The sequence below is a fragment of the Lutjanus erythropterus genome, chromosome 3 (assembly GCF_056507025.1).
Source record: "Lutjanus erythropterus isolate fLutEry1 chromosome 3, fLutEry1.hap2, whole genome shotgun sequence".
Taxonomy (NCBI): Eukaryota; Metazoa; Chordata; class Actinopteri; order Lutjaniformes; family Lutjanidae; genus Lutjanus; species Lutjanus erythropterus.
This window is the reverse complement of record NC_139319.1, coordinates 13,964,086-13,985,547: the sequence shown is the minus strand read 5'-3', so window position 1 is coordinate 13,985,547 and position 21,462 is coordinate 13,964,086. Positions and strand designations below refer to the sequence as shown.

The window sequence follows — 21,462 nt, the reverse complement described above, 5'->3', positions numbered from 1 at the left end:
TTTTCTGAGAGATAAGAAGAAAAGAAAACAGAAAAAGACAAACAATGCATACTGTTGTAGAGGTCTCCTTCAGTTCAAGTCTCTCCGTGTCTAAGGCCACATTGGACACGTCCAGTCTGGCGATCTTGATCTCTTTGGTCTTGCTGACAGAGTCTGCACTTTTCTGGGTGCCAGAGTTGGAGGCAGCGGGGTTGCTGCTGTCTGCTGGACTGGATGGGGTTTCCTCTTCAGTGGTGGCAGTGGTCTCTGAAGGCTGGCTAGGTGAGGTGGAGTCTGATGCAGCTGCATCCTCCTGGGCTGTAGAGGGCGGTGTGGTGTCTGAAGGCTGCTGGTCTGCAGGAGCAGTGTCAGTTTTAGAGGAAGATTGCTCATCTTTTACTTCTTCTTTGGGTTGGTCTGTTACACTTTGATCAGGTGTTTCTGGAGCTTTAGGAGTCTCCGAACCAGACACCTGTTTCTCTTCAGTTTTTTCTTCTATTCTAACCTCCTGCGTCGCATCTTTTACTTCCTCTGTCTTCATCTCATGTCCTTCCTGATCACTTTTCTCGCCATCATCTTCACGCTTCTCTTCCTCCTTTTTCACCACATCCCCTTCCTCTTCAGCAGCAGCAGAAGCATAAGAGGACTCCTCCTGACTATCATCAGCATCACTAGGGTGGACTTGGTCACTAACAGATGACACATCAACCTGGTCTTCGTTTAAGACAGAGGCTGCAGTCTTATCTTCTTGTTCTGAAACCACTGGCGGTTCTGCATCTGCTTCATTCAAAGAGTCTTCCGTCATGGAGTTTGATGATTCATCTTTGTTAGGTTCGATCTCAGATTTTTCATCATCTGTTACAGGTGTTTTTGTATCATCACTCGTAGATGTGGTAGCAGAGTCTGTGATCACTTCCTCTGCTTTTGTGTCATCTGTTTCAGCCTGGTCGCTAACAGGTGTTTTTAGATTATCAGTGGAAGTCTCAGTCACTGTTTCCTGCTTGTTGGTCTCTTCACTCGGTTCCTCTTCAGTGTTGTCTTGTGTCACAGTAGCTTCAGTGTCTTCCTCCTTGGAAGACTCCTGAACTGCCTTCTGCTCCTCTTCTTCGGCCCTGGCCAGGATGTTGGACACCGTGATGGACGCGGGTCCCCTTTCATCGGCAGCCTCCATTGGGCTGGAGGTGATGGTAGAACTGGAGGCTGAGTCAGGAGACTTCTGCGACAGCTCGTCCACCGTGAGTTCAATGACAGTGGAGGGGGCCGTCTCCTCTGCAGAAGGCCCATTCACACTTTCCATGGTCTCCGAGCTTTGGCTGACACCAGAGACGGTTCTGATTGTGCTCAGAGAGCCTCCAGATTCCTGACGCTGGTACTGACGGAACATACGGGACAGATTCTCTTTATGCTGCTCGAAGGTCACCTGCAAACACAAAGAGGATATGTTCAAACGTATGAAACAAAACAGGTCTTGGCACCACCAATCTACATCTAAATGATTGGTCCAACCTTTAATTAAAGGATAATTCAGATTTCTGATGGCTTGGATCTTACTTTTGGTATTCATGATGTTCCAGTGGACATACAGCTGGGCAATATATTGACATTTTATCAATATCACGATATGAAACTAGATATTGTCTTAAATTCAATATGGCGTAAGTGTTTCCTGGTTTAAAGACTGCATTGCAGAAAAGTGATTTCATTTTTTGACTGTTCTATTATTGGCCCACTTAGTCATTACATCCACATTACTGACGATTACTTATCCAAAAATGCCACTGTGTTAATATTTTGTGAAAGCATCTGTAGTCATCCCTATAATACTGCTGCAATATCAATAAATCATCATATCAAGGCAGATGGGCAAAAATATCATAATAGTTGATTTCGTCCATATTGCCCAGGACTAAGTGTTTATGCATAAAAAGTCCATCCAATGCCATCATATAAATATTTCCTTCTCATCAAATAAACCCTCCCACTTTCTGACTGATATCTACTGGTTTACACTTTCAGCCTTTTAATTATCTTTAATGTGTCACATCATGGCCCTATCATCCTGTTTGATCTGGAAACATCAAATTGTGGGAGCAAGATATTCTCAAAATGCTCTTTAGCTGTGAGCTTATTACTGTATCTACCCACTGGGACCATTTTGTGGCTAACTGTGCCATATTTAAAACTTTTCCTCTCTCGTATGTGTAGCTGCCCACAGCCTATTAACCTCTATCAGTCTTCTTACATCTGATATGGGTAGACTAGACTGCTAGTCTATAACGACAACGGTCTGCAGTGGCATTTGAGGAAGAGCCCATCCATGTAAGCAGTCATAGATTAGCAGTAGATACTATTAGTGCGTGTCTGCTGGCTGTGCTGAGTGCGTGTCCAGCATCGGCAAATCCTCCCACGCCTAATTTAAGACCCTGCATTAATCACTGGGCTTGGAGGACAGAAAGTCAAAGATGGGTTTGGTGGTGGAGGGGGGGGGGGGGGGGGGGGGTTGAAACTAGACCCACTTTGCTGCTTTTTCACCTGAGGCTATTTGGACAGAAGGAGAGAAAGAAAGAAACAAAGAAAATGAGAAAGCCAGAGATCAAAAGGGAGAAAAAAAAATAAGAAATTGCAAAGGAAGAAGAGAAAGAAAGTGAGTCATTTAGAGTGGAAGAAAAGAAGGCAGAGAAAGAAGCTGATTATTTGTAATTAATTAGGCGTTATTGTTCTAAATTAGCCTGCTACACGGGTGCTCATTAATCTTCTGTAGTGGGGAGCAGTGATTGGTAATCCATAGCTGTTTTCTGAGTGCACAGCCTGTTCTAAATGCGCCAGTAGTCCGTCTCTTTCTTTCTTCCCTCCCTCTTTGCCAGTGATCACACGGCGAGACCTTCTACCCCATTAGTTTGAGCTTAATTTGACATTTAGCATTTTTAGCAATTAAAAGGCTGCATTCAGAGCGCTCTGCTATGGAAATTATGCGGCAGAGCAGCACAGAAAATAACGTCATAGATTCAGGATGCAGTCTGTACATTAAGATGATGTATGCTGGCCTTAAATGGGGCTCTGTAACAGATCCAGTTACCATTAGACAGAGGTAGTATATGTCTCTGTGGTTTTTAAAAGAGCGTTTAGCCTAGCTGCAATATATAGAAACTGCCTTTGGGTGGCTAAGACATCAGTGCTGATCTAATCTAATTTCATTCTACTGCATGAGTCGGCCTGGCCTCAGTGGGGTATGGAAAAATGTTATGGTAATGTACAAAAACATGGTGGGCTTTTCTAATGTGACAGGTAACATGGTATTAACTGGGCGAAGCACGGCCAGATCATACAGATGACATGAAATGCTTTGGAAGGAGACACACTACCATAAACAAAAACACATTGCAATGCTTCGACACAGCGAGTTTCTGTAGTTTATTGTTGCTATGTTTAAAACCTGCAGTATATATGGGTATTTGTCCACCATCTTTTTCTCTTCTCCTTGTTTCTGTGTTATCTCATGTTTGTGTCTAACCAGTTTCATCTGTTATGTGTGTCTGGGTCGTCTGATTGCCTCCAATTGGCTGGTAAAATAAAACGGAATACCTTTTTCTACCATTTGCGTGCAAAAGGCTTAAATTTGTCTTTACTTACATGTGCAGAAACACTGCTGTAATTATTACATAGGTGTGGCTAAGCCTGTTTGCTTATTTAAAGCCCTGATGAAGAGCTGCAGTGGTTGAAACAGCTGATTTTAAATGATTCAGCCGCTGTAATCAAGGCTTTTTCATTTTTTCCTTGCTCATTACTACCATTTAGTTTTTTGAGTGCCTGGTTTGCCTCATTTTGATTATTTTGCAATAGTTTTACTTTCAACAGTTTTGAAAAATGAAATGACAGTCTCACAAACAGACAAAAAATTAAAAGTGAGTTTCAAGTTAAAGCAACTACAAAGAGTTTTTAAGTGGTCATTAAACCGTCTCAATTTATTAATGATGTCTGTGAGTGGTAAATTAGCCAACTAAAAAAAGATGATGGAGATTGTTATTAAGATTGTTTGATTTTATATTTTGTGGTTATTACAGTGAGAACACTACCTCTTTTGACCACAGAGGCTTTCAAAATCAACAAATATGAAAGCTCAGTGTAGTAGCTTTAAGTTGTCTGTTTTAACTCTTTAATTTTATGTTTCAGCATCTTTCCATCGAAATCTGGTGTTGAATGACAAGGCATTTTTGCGATAATCAATAGCACTGAGGCAATTTAGTGTTATAAAAGCAAATAAGTCTATGTAAGTATAAGTAAGTATATAAGTATCAATATTCACAAAAAAAATCTCTACTTAAACGATTAAAAACAATTGAATTCATTCATTGTCATGGTATGGTTAAAAACAAACAAAATCTGACGTTTTGGCATCAAGCCTTCATGAAGAAGTCAAACATGTTGGAGTTTGTTTTAAGGTCTAACATGACAGGGCCATTACAATAAAGGTATTTTAATTCTGATTAATTTTTGAGACAAAAATGGAGTCAAACAATACCTGCGAACAAATATCCAAAACAACATAAATCTACAGAGAACCTAGAACTTCCACTGTCTCCATGTCTGTGCTGTACAACTGACCTACGCAGAGTTAACTGTTAGGTGAGGGTCGGGGTGGCGGAGCGCTGATCTTGGGGAGACCCCGGCAGTAGGAGCCTGGGAGTCCCTATTTAAGATAAATAGATAGAGACCAACCACAAAACAAAAGGGGAAATGGGGAGGGCAGCGTGGCTCTAATCCGATTAGCTAAATGCAATTCCTCCTCCAAAATCAATGTCATCTGCTGCTGCTGCACTGTGCTATGTGGTTTCACTCTTGTTCACAATATCTTACTTTCTCACTCCTTGTAAAAACATTTTTCTTCATAGTTTTCTTTCCCTGTCTGATCCAGTAATAAGCATACAGTCTTTATCTGTAATTTCTATCACAACCATAAGGAAGACAAGCTTGCACAAGGATCCTTCAGGCTACTGTACAGTAAAATAGTTTGAAGCAGTTAACATTCAGTTGGTTATTATAATTTCACCTGGAAGACTTTAATACTTATTTAAGAATTACAAGATAAAAGATGAAATACATGGACAGTAGTACTGACGATTGGCTTTTTACTGGACAGTATAGACAATGCTTGATGCATGGCTATTATCTAGAATTGGCTTTTCAATGTTCTCACTTTCTCTTTCCTTTGTCCACTTGTCAATGAATCTATCTGAAACTCTTTGCCAAGAACCACAGCTTGACTCTTGTGTGTGTAATGTATCAATAACCCAAGAGGACTAAAGCTGCATGGCTCAACTATCCTGCCATCGAGCTGAAACTGAAACAAAGCCTGAGATGACATCCTTAAGTGTCTCGTTTTGTCCACAACCCAAAGAAACAAGAAATAATTCACATTTAAGAAGCTGGAATCAGAAAATTTTGACCTTTTTTTAAATTAAAAAAATAAATACTCAAACCAATTATAGAAATAGTTGGCAATTAATTTAATAGTTGACAATTAATTGATAAAATGTTGCAGCTGTATATGCCTTCAACCATAAACTGAAAAAGGCTGATTAGCTACAATTAAACTAAATTCTTCCCAGTGTGCTCAACTTTCAAACATAATTGCAAAACGACCTGCTCATAATGTATATTTTATTTCATCAAAGATCTGTTGGCTCATTTCTGCTCATATTTTTCTTTGTGGTAAAACGTCTGACAGGTATAATGAAGTTAGCTGACAGCGGGAGTCTGAAGGACGGAGGGACCTTCACGCCCCGATCTTTCTCTTTTGGAGATCTCCTTGTTCTCAAACTGATTTGTGTGCAGAGATGGACGAGGGGCACCTTGGGTGGGTGTGTGGGCTGAGGGTGGGAGGGCTGTTGTGTCAGCGTGCCCACCTGCAGGAACATCTGTCTGTTCACAGAGACGCAATGTGCAGACACTCTTATACCGCCTAATGACTGACGCAGAGGAATATACACGTAGAAAAACACACACACTCTCACACAAACAACGTAATCCAAAGCACGCAGATTTTTTTTAATCTCAAAAATGTTAACTTTCCAGCAAATCAAAACCACATTCTCAGTGCCTCCTGCTAGTCTATGCTTTGTCAGTGGACAATATAATAAAAGATTAAGTCTCTTGGTGATCATTAAATGAGGCTGCAAAGGCTAAAATAAATGCTCACATCACAGTTTCCCAGAAACAAAACTGACAGCTTCAAATTGTTGTCCAACCAACAGTCCAAAACCCCAAAAGCTCTTCAATTATGACCATAAAGGACAAAGCAAATCATTACATTTAAGAAGCTGGAAACAGCAAATGTTCGACATTTTTGCTTAAAAAATACTGAAATGATTAATCAGTTATCAAAATAGTTGGCAGCTAATTTTCTTTCTATGACCTTACAGATTAAACACTAAATAATCATTGCAGGTCTATCAGTAAATCATCTTAATCCATGACAAGAGCAGCGTGAGCTCACTTTGAAGTTGGGTAGTGAAAAAGCAGTCGGCCAATCACGATGCAAAAAAAAAAAAAAAATCGGGCCTCTCCACACACCCCAGTGAGGCCAAAGTACACATTTTTATACCTACAGGTTGGTTCAATTTTACAAAAACTAACCAGATGCAAAAATATGGCCCATACAGTTGTTCTATTCACTACTCAATACTGCACGTCTGACAAGTACAGTTGCTCATTTTGCTTTATAACAAGGATTAAATCTAGAAAAAAATGTGAACCATGTACTGAATTAGGTATTATATGAATTTAAAACTGCTCTATTCCTGAAATCAGTGCCTGAGAACTTAAAGCTCCGTATGAGTTTCTGACAAGTCAGTGAATGAGGAGTTAAATATCTAGAGTTTTGAACGGCCAATAATATAAGCAAAGAGCCTGAATTTTGGACAGAAATATAAAACTTAAATTTAACTCTTATACTGGGAAACTTTTATTTTTGTTTCCAGCTAGATAACATATGCTTTAAAAATAAATTATAATGCATTAATGGAAAATACAGTACAAAGATTTTTCATCATGGACAAAATCTCAACCTGATTCAGTGTCTCACTAGCAAAGAAGTGAAAACATGCATTCAGCATGTAGCGTATTATCTCTATACATGCCATGCTAACAACTTTACCATGGTTGATACAAGCTAAAGACAAGCTATGACACAAACTACATCATAAAGTCTATGTCGAGGAGAAGTGGGCAAATATGTATTTGTGAATGCATATATGCAGTTATCAAGAGGCTCCCAGTGGGCTGGTTGTATTTATGAGGCCTTGTTTCTCTGATTGTTCTTGCACGGTTCTGATGAATATTCAGTGGGCTCAGAGAGAAGGGCTTCCTGGAGCCCAAGAGAAAAGGAAGGCAAAGAGAAAATGTGCCTGGTAACATTCACACAAACACAGACACACACAGACACGTGCACACGCACACACACAGAGCCCTGCAGCAGTGGGAGGAGAGAGCAACAGTGACAAACAGCTTTGGTGCTACAAAGGTGGCAGGAAATCTATCAAACGGGACAATAAAATTGCAATTGAGTTTCTTTAGCTTTTTTATAGCAGATGCATGTATCTTGGTGGCTAGCAGCCGCTGCAACTATCCAAGTCTCAGGCAGGGTCCCTGCACTGTGTGTGTGTGTGTGTGTGTGTGTGTGTGTGTGTGTGTGTGTGTGTGTGTGTGTGTGTGTGTGTGTGTGTGTGTGTGTCTTAAAGGTGCACTGGTTTATTCACACACACACTGTATGTGTGAAATTCTGTTAGAGGAGTGCTGCACTTTGTAACTGTAGCCAAGAAAAAACAGCATTAATCTTAAGCAATTATAGGGAAAAAAAGGCAATTACAGCCTGTCGTGATCAAAGAACAATAAACAGTTTCTGCACAACACCAAACTAGACACTTTGCTACGTTGCAGAGTGAGACCCCGACACACTGCAGCTTTATGGACAGATGAAATGAGAACAAAAGCTTAGGAAGAAACTAATCTTTCATGGATAAAATTAACATCATAATCTCTGCAAAATTATATTAACACTAAAAGTATTTACATTATGGCTGAAACAAATAATTATTTTCATTGTTGATTAATATGTTGATTATTTTCTTGATGAACTGATTAGTTGTTTGATCTATAAAATGTCAAAGCCCAAGCCGACGTCCTAAAATGTCTTGTTTTCTCTACAATCCAAAGATATTCAGTTTACTTTCATAGAGGAATAAAGAAACCAGAAATATTCACATTTAATAATTTGTAACAAATGCACATCTAAAAATGAATACTGCAGTCCAAATGATGAGTTGGAGCCAGAGACGGTATAATAAATGGGTTGAAGTATTTAATATATGATCTATATTTGAAGCGAGTCGTTTCCTCCTGAGACTTGAAGAAAGATCAGGCAGGCTGCAGGAACACTGCAGGAGCGCAACATGAGTACTATATTGTAATTTGACAATAAGTAACAAATGATAAGTCCTACACTGTAAGTTAATCAGCTGTTTATAACTGTCAAATGTCTGTCGATGTAAAGCTAATTACAATCTAATTACTAATCATTCAAACAAAAGCCCACTGCTCTGAAAATACACACTCTGGAGTTGGACTTCAGTGACTGTCTGCCTTCTGCCCACCAGACACATTAACATATTACTCAGTTTAACCATTATAAATATCTACTCCCTCTAAATGATTAACAATGATTCCTATGACTCATAAACAGAACAACTCTAAACAACTCTAATCAACATGAAACGGGCAAACAATAACAAGCTTTGGACTGGAATATAAGTATCAAAAGAGGACACCAGGGTTGTAGTATTGTAGTTAGAGAAGGAGTATTTCAACTTGGCATGTTTCTTTAATCTCTGATGACATATCGTGGTCATTTTATGATCTATTGGATTAGATATAGGCTTGTCATTTAAGAGGCTGGAATCAAAATTCCTCAACGGTCAATCAAGTATCAAAATAGTTGCGAATTAATTTAATAGCTGACAATTAGGATAATCGATTAATCACTGCAATCACTTTTTTCTGCCAATGTCCAACAGAAATATTATATTGCAATGGAATTACTGTATTTAAGACAAGATAAAACAATTAAATTTTCACATTATGGTTAGGTATGCAGACCTCTGCTGTTGTACATATCTTTCACTGGTTTCTCTGTGTCACAATGTGCCGTCATCTAACATCGAACACTGTCCTTGACTGCCAACATGTTAAATCTCCTTAGAGCTTCATTTGTACATGTTTTATTTTCACTGCAGGTTAGTTCTTCGGTGTCCAGAGGTGTGGAGAGCCATGGAGGGTTCAGAGCATCAAGTGTACAACACACACCTCCTCCTCCTCCTCCTCCTCCAACACACACCATCCTGCTAACTGCTGCCTTCACACTGATCATCTCCCAGGCAGTCTGTCTGTGCCCCCTACTGGCCGCCAACGCTCACAGCACCTCTGCGCTTACAGTGAAGCGTCTCATATCACAAGCACTTCTTTAACTCAACCTTCAATCTGCCAGGCTTAAAAACCCCCCAGACCACAATCTGACACCAACCTCAATTACTTCACTGCTTTGGAACAGAGCAGCGTAATGTGATATCAACAGTGAATTTTCTAAAGCACTATTTTGAATTCAGCCTTTGGAAATAAGAAGTGCCAGAAGTTTATTTTTATCTGTGCAACGTGAAAGAAAAGAGGCTCTGTACATAAATAAAGAGTGGAAGGGGCTGGTGGATTCGATCCCACTGGTTTATACTGCAACTAGCTTTTAAATTATAATCACTGCACGGCTTCTATAGCTTAATCTGATGGGCACGGAGAGGCAAGGTTCAATTACGGAGGTTCAGACGATAATGCTCTCTAATTTCTTATTTGATGAAGTGCATTATGTCAGATTCAAACTAAACACGCGGGTGACGGAGCTGTGACTGGATTCTGCTGTCTATTTAGCTGGGATCAAACTGGGGAGGAGGAGGGTTACAGTTACAGTTGTGTGGTGAATGTTTAGACTGACAATACTGAAGCAAGATGTGAGTGCAGTGTTTCTGCAGGTTTCAACAGGTTAATCTTAGGACTTTTTAAGACAATTAGGAATGCAATTTAAGACCTATTTCAACACAATAATTGCAAAAAAAGAAAAGAAAAGAAAATAGAAGGATTAAAGACAAATCCCAGAGTTACAACTGAACATGACGACACAGACCTGTGGGTACCAGTAATAACAGTAGTGATTATTAGCTCCATGTTGGTTTCATTTTGTAGTTGTTAGAGTGTGATCAGTACAGTTTTTTTCCACAAAACACATTCAAAACTAGCAGTATGTAGCAATTACATGTGCAAAAATTTAGTAAAGCAGTCCAAATATCGAGGTGGAGCCATAGACTGTATATTTAATAGGTTGAAATCCAATTTAATACACAATCTGTGATTGAAGTGAGTTGTTTTCCCCCACCCTCTTCCCCTCAGACTCATGGAGGCTTAAGCTGGCTGCAGAAACACTGCAAGAGCGCAAGACGAACACAACATCGTAAACAAGCGATGACAAGTCCTACATTGGAAGTTGATCAGTTATTTATAACTGTCAATTTTCTGTCAATGTAAAGTTAAGCCTGTTATCCTAAAACAAAAGCCCACTGAGTTTGAAGTGTCTGACTGTCTCACCATCTGCCAGACTCCATTAAAATATTGCTCAAACATCTACGCCCTCTACAAGATTCTCAGTGATTTCTTATGACTCATAAACAGACACTGACTCATTCAGTGAACATCCATCATTAATTTAAACTCTAATTAATGTGAAACTGACATACAAAAACAGTTATTCGTGCCCAGAATAGACAATTCAAAAGGAGGCTGTAGCACTGTCGTCAGAGAAGCAAGGATCTAAACGTAACATGTTTCCTTAATACTAATATCTCTTTTAAGTTAATACGAGTTTATAACTGTTAGCTTCATAATCAAATCAATTTATAAGACCTGTCAAAATCATATTAAGACATTTTAATGCCTAAAATTTAGATTATTGGATTGTAGACTTAAGGCCCAGTGGAAATCCTGTGAGTGTGTGTCCTTAGGTGTGTGTGTGTGTGTGTGTGTGTTTACTGCAGAAAGATAAAGAGTGTGTGAGGTAAAACGAAGAAATACAAATGTAACATAAAAAAAAAAACTAAAAATGAAACAGATGAGGAGATAGAAGAAGATCCACAGAGAAAGATAAACAAAGCCATGTCTAACCTGTGTGTGTGTGAGTGTGTGTGTGTCGTGCATTGATATAATGAGCGCTCTGACCTTGGAGTGGGTGATGGACAGGGTGTCCACCCAGACGCGCCAGCCGCCCCACTCGTATTTGATGGCGTGATAGAGCAGGATGCGGAAGATGGCGTACACCATCTCTGTGATTTTCTGCTCCTCGTTGTTTCGCGGGTTGATGAAACACAGAGAGAGCATCCACTCCTGCCACACCGAGCACTGCAGCAGGCTCCTGAAACAAAAAAGAAAAAGTACACGGCTATGTAGGGCTGAATGTGAATCCCACTGGCATGTAAACACTGCGTGGACTAGTTTGTGATGTAGATCTCCATCCTGTGAAGTGGTCGAACTCTTACCTGCGGTTCTCTCGGCTGTTATTGAACAGTTTGATCATGTCTGACAGGAAGACCCTGCGCACCTCCATGCTCTCGGGGGATGGAGGAGAGTTCTTCAGCAGAGCAGCTATTACCTTCAGAATTTCTAGAAATATGAACACAAACAAAACCATTCTGTTTAAGGTTTGAGGAAAAAAAAGAAGTTTATAGCTTTGCAAGAATTAATGTGCCAGAAAATATCAAAATACTTCATCTGTTCAGAATGTGTATCTGTTTTTATAAAACTCCACAAAAATATAAACACAGCACTTTTGTTTTTGCTCCCATTTTTCATGAGCTGAAATAAAAGATCTAGGACTTCTTCTGTGCAAGCAAAAGGTTTATTTCTCTTAAATTTTGTTCACACAACAAAGGAGGACTTCTCCTGTGCCAAGTATAACTGAACAGGTGAGCCTTGGACTGGTCACTCGAAAATGTGCAGTTTGATATTGAAAAAAGACGTTTATTGGACATTGATTAATGGCTATTTCACGTAGGGCTAACAGTAGTTCAGACATTCTTGTGCCTTTGGGAATGAATGAGGACCTGGATCTCAGAGAAACAAATCTGACCCCCTGTCAAATTCTTAAATAGACTTTTTACGACTGAGCTGCATTTGCACAGAAGATTTCTTCTATTATGGTATAAACTATTGGATACTTAGATGGGATTCTTGTTGTTTTGTGCGATTAGAGAGCTGGTGTGTGTGCTGCCCTTTTTTCTACTTAATAATTTGATCACTTTGATTCATCTGAGCACTTTAAAACCCCAGGTGGGCCTGTGTGTGTTTTGCTTAAGGTTATATGTAAATGGATAAATTCAAAGTTTATATACTACACATTTGGGCTATGTCTTGTATATACGTATACCACTAACTTGGATTGAATTCCTTTTTATTATTATTTTAATTTTTTCCTTTTATCTTTTCACTCTATTCAGTGGTATCAAGAGGTTTGTGTATGCTATACATTTTGATATTTGCTGTTTTTGTATGAGTGAGATATTGCAGATATTGAGATATTGACCGAAACCTCAGCAAATTTTTAATAAATTGATGCCAAAGTTATAGGTGTGTGGAGGAAACGACCTTTTTCTTTTTGAATTGGCTATTTCACATACAGCTACAAATACAAAATATTTTTTCCAGGATGGCAAAGTGTCGACCTGCCCTACTCCGCCTCTGATTGGCTTACTCCGATATTCTTACCCTAACCAATCATAGACATATATATGTAGACGCCCCATTGACCGCTTCGGCTTGTTGCTGCCTTCCGTTCGCATCGCCGCCATTTTTCTGAGGTCAACACTGACCCGTGATCACAACCATGTAAACAGGGGAGCTGCGGTTTTACTGGATAAAAGCGCTGTAATGTTAATTTCAAGGGTTTATGATCTACGTGGAATATGTCAGAAAAAAATATAAACTTTTTTTTTTTTAATCATTCCATTTAGATTATAAACCCTTGAGCAGAACTGCAGTCAGTGAGACTGGTTGAGAAATAAACATTATAGAGCTTTTTATCCAGAGACACCACAGCTCCTGCGTTCACATGGATTTGTACAAAGGTCAGCCTTGACCTTGAAAAAACGGTGGCAACGTTGACGTTCAATCCAAAAGCCAATGCAGCGTCTCCGTATATGTGTCTATGTAACCAATCACTCCTCACGCCTAAACCTAACCAATCCAATAAATGACGGCAACAAGTCCTAGCCAATCAGTGCAAAGTAGTTTGGGTCATGACTGGAAACATGACATGACATGAAAATTGTTATCTGTAGCTGTGAATTAGACAAAAACTGTGAACACAATTTAAGAGAAATAAACCTTAAATAAAGTCAGAATTTGGAAGAAGATGGAAGATGGGAGCAAAAAAGTGTTGCATTTATATTTTTGTTGAGTACAACACATTACACTGTAGCAAGTTGTATTTTTAAGGATTATAATAAAAAAAATTTGGATTTGGAAACATCCAGCATTTTTCTTGGAAATGAAACTCGTTTTATGGCACGGGGGGAGAAACTGCACAAATCAACAACTAAATCATACATTGGTCTCAACATGTGCAAATCATTGTGTCACAAACTATCTGAACTCCCGACTATACACACCTGAAAATCTGTGCCTGTGGTAAGAAAAACAGAAGAAGAAAAAAAGCAGAGGCCATTGATCTTTATCATACTGTAATGGTTTTGGTATTGTTTCAAACGAGAGAGCCAGAGTCTTGGGCCCTTCTGGAAGACTTGGCTTCGGTTAAACCGAAGAGACTGACTGTTTAGATGAATTATCTAGACAATGTCAGTGTCCATTTGCCTTGAGTAGAGAGACGGCGGGGCTTGGATTTCACTTGTCTCTTCAGACCTTGGCGCTAACCGATGCCCCCTTGCCCCGGCAGACGGTTGTGTTGTTTCTACGCCTTAGTCACTCAAATTATGAGTCGCTGAACCTTTACCGCCAGAAAATTACCCCAGCATGTACCGGGAATGAGGATGGAGGGATGGCGTATTCACTTCTTTTTTCCATTTGCTCTTGGTTCCTTTCCCTTGAGTTAATTTGAGGGAAACGGTACTTCCTCGGTTTGTTTGATTGGCTCTGACGTTACTAAAGACTGCAATCAGGGGGCCATTTTGGGAGTTTGTCGCAGATTAAATCAAGAGAATGCACGGCAAAGGAGAAACAGACCACCACTCTATGTTCCATAGGCTGTGCTCACATGTACAAACCCATACAGGGTTTCTATGATATATACCGCCTGTCTAGGACGGTTGGGTAGGAGAGTTTTTAACACAATAAAGGCTTAAGATAATCAATGTGTGACTACAGCAGGACCTTGTCAGATTAAGGCTGGTTGGACGTAAACCTTGGTTGTGATTATACCAAGTGCTTGGATTTCAAACTGATTAAAGCTGTTTTGCAAGTGTGTGCGTGAAGGTGCGCGTATGTGTGGAAGCACCGGTATAAAAGAGCGTGAGGGGGATGTTTTCTTTTCTTTGCTGAAATGAATACTTAAGATTTCAACATATGAGCTGACGTGAAATTGGAGGTAAGTAACGGCCTGAAAGTATAAGATGGGAACGCTGATCAAAGCCTGGAGTCGCTGTTTCAGCTTGTTATGTTGCCGCACATAAAAAATGAGCCTGCACTTTCTACTAGTAATGATGCACTGGGAGAAAATATATATATATATAGTGTATGTGTGTCAGCATATAGTAATACAGTACAGATACATACATTTAGGCAGTATATATGCATTTAAAGATACTTTTCTTTTATATGAAGTCATGAATAATGTGATTTAAATCTATGTTATTCCAAAAAAGTTGGGACGCAGTGTAAAACAAATAAAAACAATACATCACATTCAGAATGAGTGTGTATGTATATTTACAAAAAAAAACAAGTTTATTAGTTTAAACATTAAATATCTTGTCTAAACAGGGTTCTCCGTGCATCTTCCAGCAAAATGCAGCTGAATCAAGTGTTTCACAGTTTGAGGACATCAACCTTTCAGGGAACAAAAGGGACTGGAGCACACGGATTAATTTACAGCCCTTAAATTGTGCAAACACACAATTTGCACAATTAAAGGCTATAAATTAATCAGTGAGCTCAAGTCGCTTTTGTTCCCTGAAAATTAAATATCTTGTCTTTGTACTGCATTTAATTGATTACAGGTCAAAACGGATTTGAAAATCACTGCATTCTATTTACACAACGTCCCGACGTTTTTGCAATCAAGGCTTTATACAAATATCTAAATTATATTTTTAATTATAAAACACAAAAGGTTTGAGGGCGAATAAAGTAAAAAAGAAAAAGATAAGCAAATATTGCACGTAGGGCTGTCATGATATCAGGTTTTATTATTGAAGCCAAAAGAACTCTTTAATTTTGTTTATTGTGCATTTTGTCTCTTTTAGGCAAATGAATTATTCTCAAAATAGTAGTTTTCTGACATTTCCTTATTAATTTTATGTCATATCTAATTTATTAAATGAATGTAATTAACTGTGTTTTTTCACGTTATTATTAATTGCATTACCCTTGATGATTTGGCAGTATTGTCATATAACTGTACAAAAGCACACAAAAAGTGCAATTACACTCAGTGATAACAAAAAGGAACGAGATGAGCTGATTAGCAAAAGATCAAAAAGTCCTAATGATATTATTATGTGTATTATTAACGTGGCATCAGTATCATTTGTTTTTTTAATATCACGGGTATTGTCAAAACTGACACCCCAAATTCCAACCTTAAATATTTACTTCATGAAGTACAGACAAATAATGTAAAAACATTATGTAATTTAAGCAAATTAATTAAAAAAATAAACTCACTTAAATGCAGCTGAATAATTCAGTAAATGTATAAGAAGCATACACAAACAAAGCACAATGCACACTGAATTTAGTAGAATTTCATTACATTTATCATTCCTTTATATGCAAATGAATCCTGACAAACATGATACAGACTTCCAATAAAACTAGCAGATGTGTGTACATTTGTCACACAAAGTGTTTGCACCATCCTCATGCTAGGTTTACATCTGACGCTCAGTTGTATGAAAATACCCTCCAGCTGCAAAATTTATGTTGTTCATTTGTTTGACTGTATATAGCGTTCGCACAGTTCCAGGGGGAATTATCCTCTGGTCCTGTGTGGAGCAATAGGTATGTAGAGGGTACGCTGCAGCGGATGATTTAGGAGAGTAGTGTGGCGCAGAGGAGGCACTTACGTGGGTTGAGAATCTTCACAGTGGAATCGGGGTCCGGATGCTGTTTATGGATCACTTGAGTGCAGATCTGCTCTGTAAGAATCTACCAGGGGACCGAGAGGGAATTCAAGTCGTAAATATCCACATCGGGCTCAACAATAACAGAGAAACAAACCGCACTATGGATACACAGAGCTATGTATATGTTTCACCGTCACGTCATATAAGGCTGAATAATTGTCAAATCAAGCCAGACAATTTATTATTTCAACAAACTCATTAAATTGTCATGTTGAATAATAAAGGGAAAAAACAGAAAAATAAACAAAGAGATGTCAGTCAAATTGCAACAAAATAAACACTGGCATGCCGTTGAAAACAGAGGTTATTATTGTGTTTAACTGTTGTCTGCGAGGATCATTTCAGAGTGGTGTAAGCACAGGTCTGGAGTGTGTACGTATGCAGAGGACTGACCTCGAAGAGCACGTTGTAGGTTGTCATGGTGAACTGGTTGGAGTGAAGCATGAGGCGTTCGGTGAGCAGGGAGAAGAGGCCGTGACTCAGCATGACTTCAGCTTTCCTCCTGATCAGGACATTAGAAGGTCAAAGGTCAGTCAGTAATCATCAGCATTTTCCAGACCATTGTTGAGGCAGAAAGCAATGCAGCACCTTTACTTTTTATTTAAAAAGTAATATCAAATCGTATTGAAAACGTCCTGGAATATCATAAATCTTGAGAAACGACAGAGACAAAGTCTGGGGTTTCTGATGAGTCAAATAACTGCAGTGGATGAAATCTGTAACAGTATAAATCAGCTGAGCTCCAGCTGACTTTTGACACGGAGGAAATGAAAAAGAGGATCCCTGCTGAGTCAGTAAGAGCAGCTCTTCACAGATAAGTCTCTGTCGCTTTCATCTCTGATTATGGATCAACTCCAATTTTAGCGTTGTAGCTCAGATAAAGAACTGTGGACTGTTTGCAGTCAGTCTTGCATCTGGATCACAAGGCTTAAAAATGCTTGCCAATACATGGCTGGAGTTGTGTCTGGTACCCTTATTTTAGCACAGTGTGCACGCAATATAACTGGTGATTATAAGCAGAAATAAAGTGATGAACAGCTTTCAATGTGACCTGAATCTAATTCATGCATTATCACCCAAATTAACACTGGGCAGTATAACAATGAAGTCCTCATCTGACTGCTTATTGGACAAAAACACAGCTTACATGTGACACATAGTGTATATGTAAGGGATAATGTACAGGGAGTTGGTGACTTTTGCCAAATAAACCCTGACAGGGTAGTGCAGGACATGTCCTGCATATCCTACATATATAATAATTTGACACGAAATATTAACTTAAAAATTATCTTATTGCTCCTCCATAGTCTATGATCAGAACTGCATCCATAGCAACGGCCTGCTGACAAATAAGGGGTGATAAAAAAGCCACGATAATTCACTTTGTCATTTTAGTTTATTTTGACAGCGAGGCCTGCAGCTGCATGGAGTGTTAACATTAACAGATCCCGTTTTGAGCTGTTTAATGACATTTTTCTGCAGACTTCAGTATCTTTCACTTGTCCTGTCACTATAAGGAACAATTAGGAATCTGACTTTGTCTTTTAAAAATTATAACGACTGCATAAAAGTTTAACAAGTAGCATAAGGAACTAAAGAGAGATTTCAAAGAGTGAAAGCTATATAAATAATAATTAACTTCAGAGCAATTTCAGACACATTTCATTCCCTTTCCGTTAACAATCATTTTATTACTACTTTAAATTGAAAATAATATATAAAAGCACACACTTCTAATGCAGACATACAGGAGATTTTCAAAGTGATTATTTTATAGCCTGGGAAACAAACAAAGATTTTAGCTTTGTGACTGTACTTACTTTGGTGGCATGTGTTTCAGGAAGTAGCCCATCACTTTCAGTGTTTGCACTCGAATTCCTTCACTTTTTGAGGCCAAAAGTTTGTAAATGACACTGGGAGGAAAAAAGCACAAAAAATTACATTAAAAAAAATAAAGTAAAATTAATTTTAAATTTCAAAAGCAATGTTTGAAGTAGGGCTTCACGATATGGTTAAAAACATACTGCAATTATTCTGACAGTTATTGCAATCATGATATAATTCACAGTTAGGGGGATTGATTGTTTTTGCCTCACAATTTTCATTTTCGATGGAAAAAAACATGTCAAATCATGATGACGTCATGTTTGTTAGGGTCTGTACCAAGCAAATATGGTTTCTTACATCTGGAGAACAGCCTTTGTAGGTCGGGACACCTCTGCAGCGCTACAGTGCTTCATTATAATGCGGTTTTGTCACGCATTTTCATTCATCATTGGCATTCACTCGAGATTTATCCAGCACATAGTATGTTCCTGCTAAAATCCCATTCTCAATATAGATAGCCTGTTTTTTCTTTTTTTATTTTAATTAAACAAAAAAACTGAGTTCAAAATGTTTTGTATAAAACTACAGTGACACCAGACTGCAGCTATGAAATTCAAAATGTTCTGCTCTAACTTTGACCATTCTTACTTTAAGCAAAAACATACTAACAAAACAATGAGTACATCTGTAAATAATAAAACAGTGATTATTACCGAATCCCGTTGCGCTGGTCGAAGGCCTGAACCATGGATCCAGGATGTTCAGACATCAGAGCGACCAACAACTGCAGCACATCCATGAGGTTGTCATCCTGTGGGATGGAGAGGAAGAGACTCGAGGCTGTTGTGGTGTTTCAAGGAGTGCAGCGGGTAAAATCCTGAATCTATTGAAGCTGAAGTAAGTCAGCTTGCAAGGGGATATCTTAAATTCTGAGGAATTCTTAGTCAGCTGTACATGTCAACACAAGAAAAAGGCAAATATGTGCATGATTTATTGTGTTTTTCTTATGATGTTTAATCGTAGCAGTAGCAATCGGAGAAGAAAATGTAGTATAAATTCAGTAGGAATAATGGAACACATCACAAGCATCTGAGGCAAAGAATTACAATATGTGCTGTATAAAATGAAGGACTACTACATGTTGGTGGCGTTTCCAGGCAATGCTGTAATCACCCTTTATTCTTTCAAGGTTCACTGCGTTCCTGACTGATCTGACTGATTCAGTTGTTACGCATCACTCCACTGTAAACAAAACCACTTCTGTCAGACCCTCTAACTGGCAGACTTGGAAAAATAACAAGGAACAGTGTTGCTGCCTTTAGCAACAGAAGTTGCTCTCGCTCTGTGTATCAGATGGTGGGAAGACAAAGTACAGTACAGCTGTGTTATGTTGCCATCTGGTGGCAACGTCTCTGCTGGTCAGTGCTACATGAACAACAGTACACATGCCTACCTCATGCATGGTAAGGAGGTAGTTGAGGATACTCTGTAGCTCATCTTCCTTCACTCCGTGATCCTGGAAAACAATAATAGCAAAGATTTAATTTCACATGAATCCATTATTGTACATTCACCACCATATATAACATTTATGCTGGACTGTGCCTTAGTTTTTGTGCACATGGAATAATTAACAACACATCCTCAATATCAACAATCTGTCTGCCCCTGGACAATTTATCTCAGTGTGCAACTGCTTGGACTGTTGTGTATTTTTCTGTATTTTGACATCATTGCAAATGAGGGAAACCTCACTGATTCTGAGACTTAGTACAGGTTTGAATGAATGAACTGAATACACAATAGTTTCACAAGGATTTACTGTTACCTTCTACATACCCCAACCCCAGAGAGTACATGTAAATCTATCACATCAGCACAAATATTTCCAAATATGATCAGATACCTTGAAATGAATAATATGACTGTATTTGGGGGTAGATTCGGTGCCTTGCAAAGATATTTTATACACAAGTAGGAAACAAAACAAACAATCATATGAATATGAATATGAATATGATATGAATATGATGATTTGACTCTCCAACATTAAGCAACACAACAGAGGCACAGCAACCAAAAGTCCCAGGCAACATCTGTTCTCACATCACAATATCCAATCAATATAACTTGCTTTTAGCTTTATGTGGTTCTACACAAAGAAAAAGCAGCGTTAACGTAAGCAGAATTTATCAGGTACTACTAGCATTTAGATTCATTTGATAAAATCTGATTTTACAAGGTTTTAAATATGTACTTTTTTTACACTTACTGGTTTAAATACTCTTTGTGAAAAGAATCAAATAGCCACTTACATCATTAACAACACAGAATATTATTTAGCAATAGACAGATGTCACCCAGCTGATATCTTAGGACAATTGTGGGTTGACCAAGAGTTAAACAGACTTGCTGTTCTATAAAGTGGCAGCTGGTTTGCTCTTAAGCTTAGTGCATACTGTTGCTGCCATCAACAATCAGACTGCAGCTCCACTGCAATCAGGGAGCACCAGCAACATACATACCACGTATGGAACCACATGTACAGATAATTTTAGCATTTAGAAGTGCCACTTTCTCATGTTTATTTTGGTTGGGGACTGGGGTTTTTTTTTCTTGGTATCATGAACTTACCTTCATTATGAGCTGCTTGACAAACAACAACAGAAAGGCTCGCAAAGAAAGGATCTCCTTCTGGTTTGGCCTTGGACCATCTGAAAACCCAAACAGCAGAGGGATAAAGCAAGAAATTTGAAGAAGATCAGTTAGTTTTTTTCCTCATAAAAGTAAAGTTTTGCACCTGATTTATCAGTTGACAGACGTGTAATTAGGGCTGTACTGAATGTCATTGTTTTTTAAATTTGAAGCTTCAATCGAGGTTTTTGAATACTGAATATTTTTGACATCATCATCATTGCCACCCTAAAAAAACTAAAATAAAATCCTCCATTTGAATAAAGTGATTAATCAGATTAAATTAGTTCATTTGTTTGATCAGCATGAATATCATTTATGTTACTGTTAAACTGCTGCAGACCGTCCTGTGAATACAAGCGCGTCTTTCTTTGTGTGCTGCACTGCAAGCAGGAAAGATAAGCTATTTCACCGCAGTGACAATGTTGTTTTTCAAAGCTAAACATCAACAAACATCGACTGAAGCACAATTGTTTTTGAACCGCTTTGAAATTTGGAAATAATTACATCTATCGCT

General features: G+C 38.6%; 1 protein-coding gene across 2 annotated transcripts in view; it reads right to left on the bottom strand.

The window, feature by feature from the left end:
* Positions 1 to 21,462, bottom strand: part of lrba (LPS-responsive vesicle trafficking, beach and anchor containing) — a 272,740-nt gene that overhangs the window by 196,153 nt on the left and 55,125 nt on the right. For both annotated transcript variants that reach the window (XM_084715125.1, XM_084715126.1), the window contains exons 14-22: positions 20,886 to 20,965; positions 19,705 to 19,767; positions 18,965 to 19,062; positions 18,245 to 18,337; positions 16,815 to 16,923; positions 16,362 to 16,443; positions 11,604 to 11,727; positions 11,287 to 11,479; positions 53 to 1,399 (exon numbers count right to left, since the gene is read on the bottom strand). In XM_084715125.1, coding sequence (XP_084571251.1) covers positions 53 to 1,399; positions 11,287 to 11,479; positions 11,604 to 11,727; positions 16,362 to 16,443; positions 16,815 to 16,923; positions 18,245 to 18,337; positions 18,965 to 19,062; positions 19,705 to 19,767; positions 20,886 to 20,965 — 2,189 coding nt within the window. The remainder of the gene's footprint in view (positions 1 to 52; positions 1,400 to 11,286; positions 11,480 to 11,603; positions 11,728 to 16,361; positions 16,444 to 16,814; positions 16,924 to 18,244; positions 18,338 to 18,964; positions 19,063 to 19,704; positions 19,768 to 20,885; positions 20,966 to 21,462) is intronic.